This window comes from Pyxicephalus adspersus, chromosome 2 (assembly GCF_032062135.1).
Source record: "Pyxicephalus adspersus chromosome 2, UCB_Pads_2.0, whole genome shotgun sequence".
NCBI lineage: Eukaryota > Metazoa > Chordata > Amphibia > Anura > Pyxicephalidae > Pyxicephalus > Pyxicephalus adspersus.
Window position 1 is genome coordinate 133,195,209 of NC_092859.1, and position 15,261 is coordinate 133,210,469.

A 15,261-nucleotide genomic window follows, 5' to 3' on the forward strand; every position below is an offset into this window, starting at 1 on the left:
GTCATTTATTCACATGGGAGGACAAAGCAGGAATGCAGGACAAAACAAACACTCCGTTTACATTATCTGTGTCTGTGTTCTACTAAGCATTTTCCTGTGTTGTGACAAATAGCCATTATTATAGTAAATTTTTTCCTTTGAGAGATCAATTTCTTTTAGAAGTTTCATATATATGTGACATTTTTGGGAACAGTTTGATTCTATTGATCACTAATTACAACACATAAACAATCTGTATTAATTAGGTGTCTCCTTTATCAGTGTGCACATTTGAATGTGTTTAGTCATCTTAGGAAGGCAAGGGTCTTCAATATGTGATGCCCTTCCATGCTGTTACTAGATGAATTGGTTTTAAGGAGATTTTCCCTTGAATCTGTCACTTCCACCTTTATTCTTTACATCTAGCAATGAAGAACAATTCAACCTTGCACAATATTTAGTAGGGCCTCTTTGTGCCACCAAAACAGCTCTAACCTGTCAAGCCAAGGACTCCACCAGACATCCGATGGTGTTCTCGTGGCTTTTTCTCATAATCCTAAACTTTTACCTAACCTATTACCCATTTACCACTTCCATATTTCTAGAAGTGAAAGCTCCACCTCCCACACAGAAACCTTCCTTTGCCCTGATCTCATCAAGATAACTCATTTGGAATTTTATTTTTAGCCTATAAAATTAATGGGTTTGTTATGTGGTCTGTATATACTTGTCCAGGTTACATGACAATCCTGGCAAATTTTCTTACTTTTGTAAACCATGACATGTTTAATGTTAGGAATTCACAGTTTCCTTTTCATTTGCAACATGCTCCTTTTCATTTGTTACTTCTGTCTGTTGAAAGTTTGCTTACAACGGCCTCTGCTCACAAATGGAAACAAACCAAAGACGAGCATGAGTCTGCATACAACACTGGAGAGAGAGTAGCTGTGGCCCCACATAATATAAATGTCTTCATAAGCAGCAGACCAGAATTATTTTACAGTGAAATTGGTTTCATGTGTCTTTTCTTTCAAGTGCTCTTAATGGTAAGGAGCTGGAAGCCTGTTAACACGAGGATACTCTGTCCGGATCTGTTGTGGTGTGCACATACTTCTCTGGCTTTGTAATATATACAACAGTTATTATATTGTTTAATTGTTTATTATTAGAACTGCAGGAATGATTCATTCCATGCAAATACATTACCCATGACTCATTTTTTTACAGACTGAAATACATTTTTGAGAGTATTCTAAGACAACCTGCAGCTCTTTAACTGCTTTGGCGCTGCAACATACTGTATTGCTTGCTGAAGGACCTGTTTTTAGTATAGACCACAATGGCTTTATGCAGATTCGATATTAAGGTTCTTTATTTATATTATTCTACATTTTAAATGCTTTAAAATAAAAATGTAACGTAATATACATTACCATGAGACACATAGAGTTGCATGTTCACAAGGATCCTAGGTCTTGGTCCTTCTATCTAGAGGTTCCCTAATAATTTTTTTTATGCTGCCATAGCTTGTCTATTCTTTGTTTTGTTATTGGCCTTCTTTTATGTTGGAGATAAGGGCACTGCAAGCTTTAAGATAAAGTTTTGGGTTCCATTAAAAAAAACATCATATGGTTGTTTTTTGGAATTTCATAAACTTCTATGTCAAAGACCAAACTCGTTATTGACATAACCTTCACAGAACCTGTAAGATCTTTAGGTAAGTTGGCATAGCCTAAATCATTATCTAAGCATAGATGTAGGGTTTTATTCTCTGCAACCTTGCAGCCCTTATTATAAACCTCCAACAATATAAAATACAACTAATTATGGGAACATAGATGATTGTAGGCATTGTTTCTATTTCCTCCCTGAAAATACTCCTGGATAATTTGGTTGCAGATAGGTCTTTCTAATTTATGTGCTGCTTTTTGTGAGTTGGTTTTTCAGGTGATTACAAGACAATCTACTTTTCTACAGTGTTGTTTGTGCTTTCACAATGGTGTCTAACTTTTATTTTCCTGCCTACTTTGGAGGTTCACTAGCTCTCTATGAGACTCCCTTGGCTCTCAAATCACCCCTATTAACAGACCAACCACCATGTGCCGGTTCAGACCATGTCCAATAACAAGGCTAGGAATTATTTCATCTTTCTTAGCATGTGATGGGGAAGTTTTGACAAAATAAAGAAAAAAAAATCACTTTTGAATTAGTTGTCACTAACATTACCCCAAGCATTTTTAGATTTTCTGGGATAAGGGTGCTTCCAACAGTGTGCTTGATTTAGCAACGTTCTCCAAGGCTGGGGAAGATACACTTTCATCAGTGAACGTGGGCAGCTCAGCAAACCTCAAATATATTTCCTAAAGGTCATTTGTTAGCAAATGTTTTCAATCCTAGACCAGATCTATTTCAGGTTTGCTGGATCACCCAGGTTCACTGATAAAAGTGTATTTTCTCACACCTTAGAGAGCTTTAATAAATCAGGCCCAATGTGTTTCTGTAACTATCTAAAAAGAGTTAGGCCTAATTGTCTTGTCTCTTACATGTACAAGTCTACTGGGTGTTAGATCTTTGGCCATCTCAATTGGCCAGGCTGGATTGATGTGTGGCAATTCATTTAGTTTCGGCAGCCCCATAGGATACCATAAACCCCCTCAAAAAACCCCTTTCTGAAAACATTAGTTACCTTGGCCCTTAGCCCTTAGGTGGAAATGTCACCTTCGCTGTAGCATCCTGGAAATGCAGAGAGTTCAAAATCTCATCATCGTGTGTGCAGGCTGGAAACCATGGGCTAAGATTTGTACCTTGCTCTTTTAACTGGTTAGGAATTACATTATTCCGAATTAGTAATTGCAATTACAAGTACTTACATTCTGAATTAGTAATTTTCATGGGAGTAGAGTTGGAGGTATATTATATAGAGCTAGGTGCAATATTGGCTTTACCATAAACGATTCTAGAAATTGTTGCTCCTCTTCGAGCCATCTTTAAACCTATTCAGCAAACCTTAAAACAGCCTCTGATGGTAATAGAGTGGAGCTACCCAATTAATTGACTGCTAGATGTCGGGGACAGTCCTGCTAATACCAGGCAATGGAAACTTTTCTGGCTATGTATATTAGCAACCAATTTATACTAAAACCCATTCCAAGGTTTAAATTCCCTAGTGTGATCTTTCTTTACATTTTACTTTTCAATTATTATTTCTCCAATAGATTTGTTTTAACTGCTCATGATATCAGTTATAAAATGCCACTGAAAATGCCATTTGTACCTTTCAAAGAATACATCTTCTGCATTAAGGTTTTATAGTTGGCATAGGTACCCTGACCACACTTCATAAATTCTGGTAGCAAATGTATACATAGCCATTCATAGTAGACTTTCCTTTGACTCTAAAACCTTCTATAATGTCTTCATTGTTCAATTAGTTGATACAGGTGTCATTTTATTGAGAATAGCCTGTCAGTATTAAACTAAGTAGAATATTACATTGGTCAAAATGGTAAAGCTATTTAATGTTGGGAGACAGCTAAAGTTACCATCTACAGGTTGGGTAAAATCTACCCGATCGTGATTCTCAGTTACAGTAATAACAAAGTCTATTTATTCCAGATGTTAGCACGTTTATTGAAGAGTCAAGCATCTCTGTGGCAGCACACAACATCTTTCACTCTAGTCCTGTTTTGAGATGTTAACCTTACTGAAGGGCCAATGTCATTCAGTTCTGCACATCAATAAGGTTCTGGACGTGAACATTGAGTTCATGTTTTTACTTTGCATTTTTCTTCATTTACTTAAAGGTTAGCCCATGTTTTTAATAACCTCTTTCAACAGAACCCTTAACAGAGTCTGACTGAACGTAATACCCATTTTCTATACACTATTATTATGTACTTAGAGTTACATTCTACATGGTAAAAGCAAGGAGCAGCTACTTTGCTTGACCTCTATTTTTTTTTTTTTTTTTTAGAAAATTGTACTAATTTAGTTTCATTTCACAGTGGTGGGAAACCTAATCTGCTAGAAAAGCAGTTAAACCTGTTTCAGTCTTCACATATCTATAGCATGCTAATGGATTTTAGTGGTTTTCCATTGCATGCATTTAAACAAACTTGTGTAGATAGACGTTTGATATGACATTACTCATTTTCAAAAGGGAGTGTTTATATATATATATATATATATATATTTATTTATATATGTAAAACACATATAATATATATATTTTAGGCTTTACAGTGGAAGAATATTGGAAATATGTTGAATCAAATGAGAGAACAATATATGATAAGACTGAGATAGAGAACCTAGCAGAAAAAATATAGCCTGGAGCTTCTGTCCACAGCAGGATTGAATAAGTTCACAGCCTGAGATGAACAGCTTCTTGTATTCTTCATTTGTTTTTATTTCTTTTATAGCACGAACTGTATCCATTGTATGTGACAACTTTTACCAATTTCTTGTGGCTTCTTGATTTTGCAGGACTGTCCTTCTGATGTTGGAGACTTCAGAGCCCAGCAGTGTTCTGCACACAATGACGTCAAATACCAGGGGCAGTTATATGAATGGCAGCCAGTGTATAATGATGCCACAGCTCCCTGTGCTCTGAAGTGTCAAGCTGTGGGGAAAAACCTAATTGTGGAACTGGCCCCAAAAGTCCTAGATGGTACACGGTGTAACACAGACTCTCCAGATATGTGCATCAGTGGTATTTGCCAGGTAAGTGCTTAGTCTGTAGAAAACAGTATTAAATTCATCCTCATGATCATGGTTTGGATATTTCCAAAAATGTAACGTGCACCTTGGTCACTGAACCCAATGCTGAGTGAATATAGTTACCATTGATCCAGGTACCTTGGCAGTACATGTGAACATCTACTGATTTGTTTGGTCACCTTTCAGACGTTCTCCATTGGCATGCCCCAAACATAGAAACAAAGGCAGATGGGTATATCCAGTGGCTTATAAAAAAAATGCCTAAACCTAATGTTATTATTTAGTTGCCGATATATGTTTATAATTTATATTATTTCAGCTTCTAACATTCCACATTAGTCTGATTGATGTTTTTCTTTTACTTCAAGCATCAAGTGTAAAGTGGTAACTGTTTAATGCATCATTACTGAAGACTTATCAGTTAAAAACAAAAACTTCAGTTACATATACCAATGCAAACTGTAGGTAACATGAGCATTTTTCTTTTGTACGCTTCTCTATCATTTCTTGCCAAAAATTTTATGTACTTTACATTAGCCAAAAAAAAAAAAGCAGAAGGGAAAGGGGTTTCCATTTCAACATTGGCGCTCGTGTCTGGTGTAACTTTGTCAGCAAATACATGAGTTTGGTGATATCAGCCAATTAAATGGACCATAAAACTGACACCGCTTGAAAAAGCAATTCTCAATCATCTCCCTGACATCAGGGCTTTTTTTTTTTGCTGAAAGTGGAAAGTTTGACAGACTCCCTTTCAGCTTTAATCAGAAAACTAGGCAGTAAAAATGGTGGTATATATTGGCCAGCGGAGAATGATTTGAAACTGTATAAAGAAGATCCAATTCTAGGAGATATGTGTAGCTTAATAAAAATGAAATATAAAGAATATATGTAATATTGCCAACAGTCTAAATAGCTATGAGAGCAGAAATATATTTTTTATTGGATTCCTTTTTGGTTAAGATTTATCATAAAGGAAAAAAATAAGTGTCTGGGACTTTTAAGACAAAACCCATTAAGTTTAATTTTTTAAGAACTTTATTTACAAATGGATTTACATAAAATGACATACATAATCCATAAAAATACAGTAATCTCCCTTGATTTTTGAGGTTGTAGTCCTATATCCACTATATAAGTGCATGAATAGATAGGTAGGAATTCATCCAATTATGTCAAACAGTAGATATTCCAACAACCTCAAGATCAATAATTCAACTCGTTTCGCAGGTGCAAGTCTGCTTCATCAGGACTTACATTGATCAGGAGGTAAATACAGGTAGTCCCAGAGTGAGGGACATCAAACATTTGCACAAAAAGATATGAACTAGGCTCCTTCTCCCTTGTGGACAGGAAAGAGGCTTGATGTGGGAGAGGGAGGCGGTTTGCATGACTTGCAGAAGAAATCTTTTGCTAAATGCAGCAGAGTTTGTGGATGATCTTAAGCCATGAGCTTTTCTGCAAAATCTTGTAACTCTTTAATGACCAAGACAAACTCTGCAGTTATTTCTTTTTGCATATCAAAGCACAGCTTGCTCCAGAAGTTAATCAATGTCTAGGCTCCATAAAGTTTTTAAAATGGGAGGATGGGTTGGACCATTTTTATTCACTTTTAAGCAAGATAATGAACATATTTATAGTAACAATAACATCAACAACAATCAACATTAGAAAGGCTTCCTTTAATGTAAAATAAAAGGAATAGTTTATTATTCCAGCTGATAAGTTTTAGCTTTAATGGTTAAGTAAGACTTTTAAGTAGAGTGCATCAGCTGAAGGAGGGAACAAAACTTTTATTTTGTATTTTCATCACTTTGTTCTTTAGCCTTTGAACAATAGAGATTTATAATGTTTTAGATCAGTAAACAATTCTGATTACACTATTCTGTTTGTATAAATTTTGCTAAATGGAAAACTTAATGGATTATCTTCACTTACAATAATGTGTAAACAATACTTAAGCTTTTGAAATTTCCCTTTTCTTTTAATTGTAAAATGCATTTTAGAATTGTGTGTTCCCATAACTAGCTTTTAAAATTAAAATTCTTTGTTTTTACACAAACACGGCATTGGATAATATTTTGTTAACTAATAGTGTCATTATTAAGCCAAAATGTGAATATGCCCAGAAGAGATTATGAGAGGGCGGGATGGGATTGATCAAAGTTTAGAGAAGTCATTGGATCTATGACAATAATTTTGCCCACATTCAGGTTTTGATCAAAAGTTTCTAAAATAGTCAGCTACAATTTTCACTCCCCTAAGAACAAATCAATTTATCAAGTAAAATGATTAAGGGAACCCCTGACAATGCTGGGTTGAGGCAAAGGCAGAAGACACATTCACTTATGTGTTGCAAAGGACACAACTGAGGTGGGAACCTTCTTGCTTTTGCATCACCCAGTCATGTCCAGAACTCTGCAGAACTAAACTGTCAAACTGATCTGTCATTTTTGCATATTATATGGGGAAATTGAGTACAGCAGTGACGGTGGCCCCTGAGACGGGACAGGTACATGAAGGTTTTTTTGTATGCCAAATTAACAAACTTGTGTTGGGATCACACTTATCTTAGGTGCCACAGAACTTTGTCTGCTAATGCTGTTCCGATCAGAGTCAGAGTGGTTGATGTACTAAAAGTGTAGAGAATGTTTTCCCAGTTTACTCCATGATCTCCTCAGAATTTTTTTTAGTTTGATGGTAACAAGCTGTATTGTGACCCAACTTGGGTGGTGGTCCTAGCTAAAAGGGTCTGGGGAGAACATTGTTACTGAATAAGAATAAATTTGTGAATTGTTGGACAATTGAAGTAAATGCAGGTACACTTTGTCTGCTGTCTGAACATTTACTTTGGAAAGTTAAAATTATCTTTAACTTTCGTAAATCAACTCAAAAGTAAAATCTTACTTACCTTTTTTATACTATCTATGGACCTTTTTCTTCCTTTTTGTCTATTTTCCTGTTTCAGATACCCACTCGCCAATTTCACAAAGTTTAGGTAAAGCACAAAAAAATGCCCACTTGCAGCAATTTTCTTTCCATTACACATTTTAAGTTGATTTGCCATGTACTGAAAGTTGCTAGAATATTTGATTAATCAGAGAGGCAATTTCACAGCTCCATCCCTTCTTCCATGACCTCTCCTTTTCTTCTCTTCTATACCTCAATGATCATCCCCTTTCCTCTCCTCCCTACATAACCTTTTATTAATATTCTGGGGGCAGGGCCAAGCTGAATACTATAGCACCGGTCGCCAACCGGTGATTCATGAGAATATTTTGGTGGTCTGCAGAAAAATTACCTGGCCAGTGCGCCCTTTAGCGGGGTCCTTCTCCTGACCCTGCTAATCATGTCCCCCAAAGTCACAGCCCTGCGCTACTGTCCCCCCATGATGTTTAGCAAGCATGTATGAGCCTGCAATGGTAGAGTGGGGGGTACTGGGATCATCACTTCACTCTGGGCTAAATTTCTTCCCCTTTGAGTGACACATGGCTCTCAGCACATGCGCAGGATTTAAAAATATGAATTTAGTGGTCCGTGAGGTCTGAAAGGTTGGCGTCCGCTGTACTATAGAGTCCGCTGGGGCTGCTAACATTACATGTTAGTAGTGGCGATGCCCTGCAGCTTTTCAATATTTACACAAGTGGAGCTTTTACAGGGTAATATCATGCATGAAGAATTTTAAATGCACATATAATATCATGGGAAGAACTGTATTGAACTGAAAGGTCTTGTGACAGGGCCTACCTAATGTTAGAATGAAAAATATTTGAAATAGAATGTTTTTGTAGGTATGGAATCCCCACATTCTTACTTTGTAGCATCCCTATTTTGACTCAGCCTTAGAATAATTGTGTCTATATGTTTTACATTGGATAAAATGTATCCCAGTGAGATTAGATAGCCCCGGGGTTTGTTTTATTATTAAAGCCTAGGAGACGCATGGGTGTTTTGTAGCAGATTAACTTCTGAGAAAAGTGTAGTTCATTGGTTACAGTAACTAATACTCTGGATAAAGTAACACAGAAGCACTTCATTCCATATTACATATGCTTCTACAGGCTGCTGACATACATTTGTCAGGTTTCAGATAAGGATAATGGTTCTATACACTATTAGCTACTGAAAATCTCATAGAGCAGAGCAGTAGGAATGGAACTGAGCTGCTTGTTGGAGATAACACATACCTATTGAATCCCTGCTAAATACATAAACAGTGACATGTCTTTGGAACTACAAATGATTTGGCAGGTGTTTTGACTCATGTAGTAACTTATCTAAACAAACATGTCATCTACTAATGTGGACTTCTTTCCTTTACTGTCTGTAGGCAGCAAATCATTTTTGGGAAACACTCTTAGAGAAGTGACATAATGATATGAAATAGCTGTTCAGAGATTACTGCTGCCATTACTGTATCGGAGTGATGGAGTTATGACATTTTTAGAAGGGTGAGATTTGTCTTTAGCAAACTATGTGCTGAATATGCTATGATTCAAACAATTCCGGGCATTGTAGTGGTTCATTGGTCTTGCAGTGCTGGGGTATGGGTCTACACCACTAGAAAATTTATATATTCATGCTGTATTTGTAAAATTTTTATTCTTTGCATTTCTTTTCTTTTGAAACCTGTAAACATACTGGTAGGTTAAATGATATATATACCCTAATGGTCCAAAAAATATTTGAATGTGATTGACTAGTATTGCTAGACCCATATATTATAGACTCCTTGTGAGACACAGTCTACTACATGTAGCAATGCTTTTAATCTCAATACAAAAATGAATCACTTCTGCTAATCTTTACCTTCAACCATAGGATTTTCCATAACTTACATCTGTCCATTTGTGAAGCCAGAAGTTCTAGGAAAGTTTGTGTCAATCCTCTATGTAATTCAGAGGCAGTCAATAGGGGCTAGCCGAAACATATTCTGATAAGAACCGAAAAAATGGCATCTTTTAGAGAGCAAATAGGAATCCCAAAATCAAAAGCTGCAAAAGCAGTTAGATGTCAAGTTGTGGAATAATGGTTATTTCTGTTATTTCCATTTCAAGTATAATAGGTTTTCATGGAAAACCTAAACCTTGAACCCACTCTGGTTTGTATGCTTTCTATTTCTGGTTGCCGCTGTTTTCTGAACGGAATTGATCATTGCAAATGGCAGCCATGTAGTCATACTGCCACTAATTCTAATTAGCAATAATACCATGCTCAGTACAACGTAATAGTATCCAACAAGCTTTAAAATGAACTCCTAATGCCCTTTCTAAAGATAATTTACTGTATATTGTGATATTTTATTAGGAAGCACGATGGAAAAAATAAAGCTGCTTTGAGCTCTGTCGTGTACCTTCTATGTGACCAGTGTTGGCCGCACGACTAATCCCATAGGGTTCTAAATTAGAAGAACTGAGAGGAAATATAAGTATTTAACACATCTTTAGCTTTTTATACTTTCCAGAGGGGAAAAGACCATTTGCATTATGGCACAGATCTGCATTAGGCTGTTCACATTTAAATGCATGAAAAAGAAGCAGCTTTCATTTTGATATTTTAAATAAAAATCACTGCTGTCATTTGCAGAGATTAAGCTCAACAGTTCCAAGTAGTGTGAATATTATTAGTAAAAAGCGTGACTTACGGGGGGCAGAGGTCCTTCTTCTACATAGGTTCTTCTGTGTTTATGTCAGACTTATAATGAGGGTTTTGGGAGGTGAAGCTGTAAAGATTTGCTGGAATAGGGAAACCAGACAAACACTTTGTACTTGCTGTAAGCCTGGTGTGAGATATTCATTGGCTACCTTCTTTGTTTTATAGATTTAAAAAAATAGTTGTTTCCTACCTTAAATATTCCTGCCTTCTGTTTTTGAACCTTCTTATATCACATTATTCATTTCAAGTTTTTAGTTGTATGCTGTTTATTTTGAATTTATGAAGCTTTACAAGAGAACCTCTAAAGAACATTTATTACAGTGTCCTTTTTACAAGAACAGTAGCTTTTATGGTTGTGATTTCTTGTAGATGTCAAATTAAACTGCAGGCACAAAGGAAGTGATCTCAGTCCAACACATTCTACTTTATACTTCTTTTACTCTTTTACTATTTTGGCCTTTTTGTGTTAGGTTCTCTCTTTTTTTTTCTTTTCACAGTTCCAACTTTCCACTTTCTCTGTCTCTTCCATGTTCAGGTATTTGGAAAAATCAACAGCAAGAAATGATTTTGTTCTCAGGAGATCAGTCATTACAAGTTCAGTGTCAAGACATCTAGATACTGTAACCTTTATGAAATGTTAGTTTAAAATTCCTTGTAGCATTAACAATTACAGGGTTCTGTTAAATAAAGCTAAATCTATTCTGCTATGTTTTTAAAGTACAAGATAGAATTAAAAAAGGATTTTTTCTTCTGAGCCAGCATTTTTTATTAAGGCCATTAACACTCCTAGGGGTGTAATTAGAAATCTTAGTTTTGACTGCACTCTTATCAAAAATATATTACAACAGCCTGATTACCATACAAGTCGCTATTTGACACAGAATGTGTATATTATTTTTCAATAACAACATACTGCATTGGTCATTGTAAATTCTCCCCTTTATATTGGTGGTCCTTGTGAATGTAAATAGTGTCTGTGATCTCATTACATTTGTAGACTGTGTCAGTCTCCTGATTTATCAAAACTGTAAAAGATAGACTACCATGGGTGAACCTGAGAAAAGAGCAAACCTGAATTAGATCTGGTCCAGGATTGAACAAATTTGTCAACTAATAACACGTGTTTTTTTAAAGAATTCCGTTCTAGCTGTGTTGGATCACCCAGGTTCACCCATGATAGTCTATCTTCTCCAGTCTCCAATACATTTGAGGTTATGGGGAAAAACAATACCCCTACATGTGAGGTTCTTTTCTTATATTGGTCCTAATGAAGCAGAATGCCTCTCTTACATGGTAAGTGTTAAGTGGTGGATAGTGGGAAAAATATTGGGTTCTCTTACATTTGTGGTCAGTAAGAGAAAAAATGTCCCCTCTTACAATGGTGATCAGTTTAGAATATTGCCTCTGTTACATTAGATGTCAGTTAGGGGATGGAATTTGGAATATATGAATGGCTCCTTGTACACTGGTGGTTAATAACAGGATGAATGCCCATTCTTACACTGCTGTTGGTAAGAAGTATAATGCTTCCTCTTACACTAATGGTTTGGAAAAAGAAGAATGACCCCTGGGGATCCAGGTTTAAGGGGTATAAATCTACCCTTAGCTGGATTTCTGTACCAGTAACTTACAGCACCCTTGAGATATTTGTACATCTACTGGTTAGCCACTGATGGCATAATTGATGGTTTGATCCAAAAAAGATTTTACTAAATGTCTAAGTTATTTTAAAAAGCATAATAACACCCAGAAATAAAAATAATTGTTGTAGGACAATGAAACCATGTTCTTGAAATGTGTTCATATTAATACATGTGTTTGTAATGTAGTGGATCCTATTCATAGGTCAGCAGTTCCACTCAGCACCTCTTTGGTTGATTACATTACCTATATAAAGGTCTACAAAGGATGATTTGTTATCCTGTAGCAAAATAAATTTCTTTCATATTCGTTTATTGGTTGTTGGTCATTATAAAAAGAAACAAAGTGTTGTGCCAGTTCATTGGGACCTTTGTTGGGTTGCAGAAAAAATTGTTCCTTGCACAGCCTAACCCATTAATTAATTGGTTATGCTAAGCTTGTAACTTCAATTTAGAACATTATCTTTGATCAAATAAAACCTAGGTTTGTTCGTCTGTCAGGTGGACTAATCTTGGTTACGTTATGTTATTTCTCAGTGCAGTGTCATTAGATAAGCCTCAATGTATTTGTAACCGTACATCCATCCCTTGCTTGAATTGTTGCTGAGGTGCCAATTGAAATTGTTTCCAGAAAATTGTAATTAAGCACTTGGCTCCTTCATTCTGCGAGTTAAAAAAAGAGCACATTCTTTTTCTTATTTACTGTGTTATTATTCATGGCCCCTGGCCAGTACAAGCATATGGACATTTCAACCACTATTCAGCATCGGAGCCAAGTCTTCTATCTCAAAAGAGTAGTTTGCTAAAATGTTTATATTTCATTACTTTCTGAAATATTTAGCTCAGTTATTAGTAGGTGTTTTGTCTTCACTTCCACTCTTCAGCAGATGATGTAAAGTCCATCTTCCCTGAGGCTAAAAGCCTTTTAATTGCTCCTATAAACATGGATATTCTCACTTCATACATCTCAAACTTTGGAGTTTCAAGCCTCATTCATTGCTCTTATATTTTTTCACTTAATCAACTTAAATCTAATATTTGCTGTAGATTGCTATCTCAGCAACCTCTTAAGATAGCTGAAGTGTGTCCAGATTGCACTTAACTAAACATGGAGAGTTCTTAAGGTAGAGGTATCACAATTTCCAAATGTTCAATGCTTGAAATTAGACCAGAAATCAAAATAAACTAAGATTTTCATGACTGATGACATTTATAAGAACTGTTGCCGATGAAACTGGTTAGCATGTGTATGTAGCACAGGAATAACAGAGATATAATCAAGCTCAGGAGTCGGCAAGTGCTGGGTGAGATTTGTAGCAGTTAGTGAGAAGCAGGCAAGGGTCCAGCAAGTTGTGAGTGAAGTGAAATACTGGATGTCAGAATGGCTGTCATAGTATTGCTAAAATTATTATTATTATTTACTTTAAAGGACATGTGATCTCTGGAATTATATCATCCTTTAGGAATCAATACCTCTGAATCACCACATCTATTGTATATGGAGCATGAATATCTGCCAATATTGCAGTGTGATGATGTGCCTCGTTTACAGTAAAAGAGCACCTGTGTTTGCAAAAAGAAAAAATTACAAATCCACAATTTAACTTGATTTATTAAATCTCTCCAAGACTGGAGAACACAGAGGATCATAGGAGAACCTGGGAGATCCAGCAAATTTATTATGGATCTGGTCCAGGACTGAAAATATTTGCCAGCAAATAGCAAATGATTTTAAGAAACCCAAGCCGTGTTTGCTGGATCACCCAGGTCCACCCATTAAGGTCTATCTTCTCCAGTCTTGGAAAAGCTTTAAAAAAATCAAACCCATTGACATTGATGTAATATTATTATTATTAGCCAGTATTTATAGAGCGCCAACATGTTACGCAGCACTTTACAAAGTCCATCGTCATGTCAGTTACTGTCCCTCAAAGCGGAATCTGGAATATCCAGAAGAAACCCACATAGAGTTATAGTGAGAGGAGGCTTTTACTGACAATCCTATTTTATAAGAAAGGTATTACTTATTCATACAGGGATTGAATCCTATTTCCTACATAGGTCATCTGTGCTACTGTATGGTTGAAAATTACACAAGCTCTGTAAATAAATGACCAGACAAATAATTCCCCTGAGATCTGGCTATGGTGTATAGAATGACCGATGCTGGGAAAGTTTCAAGTAACTATACTGGATTATAGGATATGGTATTGTGGAATTGAAAGATTTGGATGGTGCAGCAAGGTGTCATTGGCAAATAAATCCATTAAGTTTATTGGCATTCATATGGAGGATGATTGGAGCTTAGGAAGTTTGTAGTTGGTTAATATATATTGTTTAGTATGGTCCAAATGGTTGCTAGTGGTAAAATTGTGTTGGAATTTAGGAGGTAAGTACACAGGTTATGTTTTAATATCCCATTTTTTTAGTTGTCCAGAAAGTGTTGATTGGTGTTATGAAGATAAGGAGTGATTTTTATCTCCCAGTTTATTGGTGGTTTAGTGTGATAGTGAGATTTCCAGGAAAGCGTCTCAGCACAGCCTCAAAAAAAAAAACCCTTTCATCAAACCCACATAGACACAGGGAGAACATACAAACTCCTTGCATTTATCGAAGCAATTTGAGCTGTTTATTTAGCAAAATTAATTGTTTATTTAGCAAAAATTTAATCACCTTGCAAAGGGAACTTTCACTTAGATTAGTGAATAGGTGAAACTGGTGAAAATTCACTTTCCAGATAATACCCAAACATGTTCAAGGACGTGTAAAAAGATATTCACTTGCTCAGGTTTGGAAGGCTGAAATTGGCAGAGGTTCCTATCATTATTTAAACTAAGGGCATTATGCATTGCAGAGTGATAGTTGATTTTGTTGCCAGCCTAAACTCTTTTAGTCAACCCCAACATCTCTCCTTTTCACTAGACTTATAGTATTATTGCAATAAATAAAACAGGATAGTGGTGTTTAGTTTCCTTTTTTGAAAAAGTTATTATATTTAGCATTTTCTCTGTAGCACAGGAGGGGTCTTATCCACTACATTGACGTAAGCAATTGAAAAGGTTCTGAAACTAGAATAGTTCTGGAATAAATCCTTTAAATCATGGTAAATAGAGATCTTTGATAGCACCTAAAAACGTGATTGAGGTGACCTCAAAATCCATCCAAACACAATCAATGGATCTGAGCAGCCAAACTGATAAAACCACATTAGGAGAAGACCCGGGTCTTTGGGTCCTTGCTGGTATTGCTGACCTCAGATATTATACTGTTA

General features: G+C 36.0%; 1 protein-coding gene across 1 annotated transcript in view; it reads left to right on the top strand.

Annotated features, from left to right (window-relative positions):
• Positions 1 to 15,261, top strand: part of ADAMTSL3 (ADAMTS like 3) — a gene marked incomplete in the record, with an annotated part of 213,664 nt that overhangs the window by 157,201 nt on the left and 41,202 nt on the right. Inside the window, 1 exon segment of the mRNA XM_072402452.1 lies at positions 4,465 to 4,701. Coding sequence (XP_072258553.1) covers positions 4,465 to 4,701 — 237 coding nt within the window.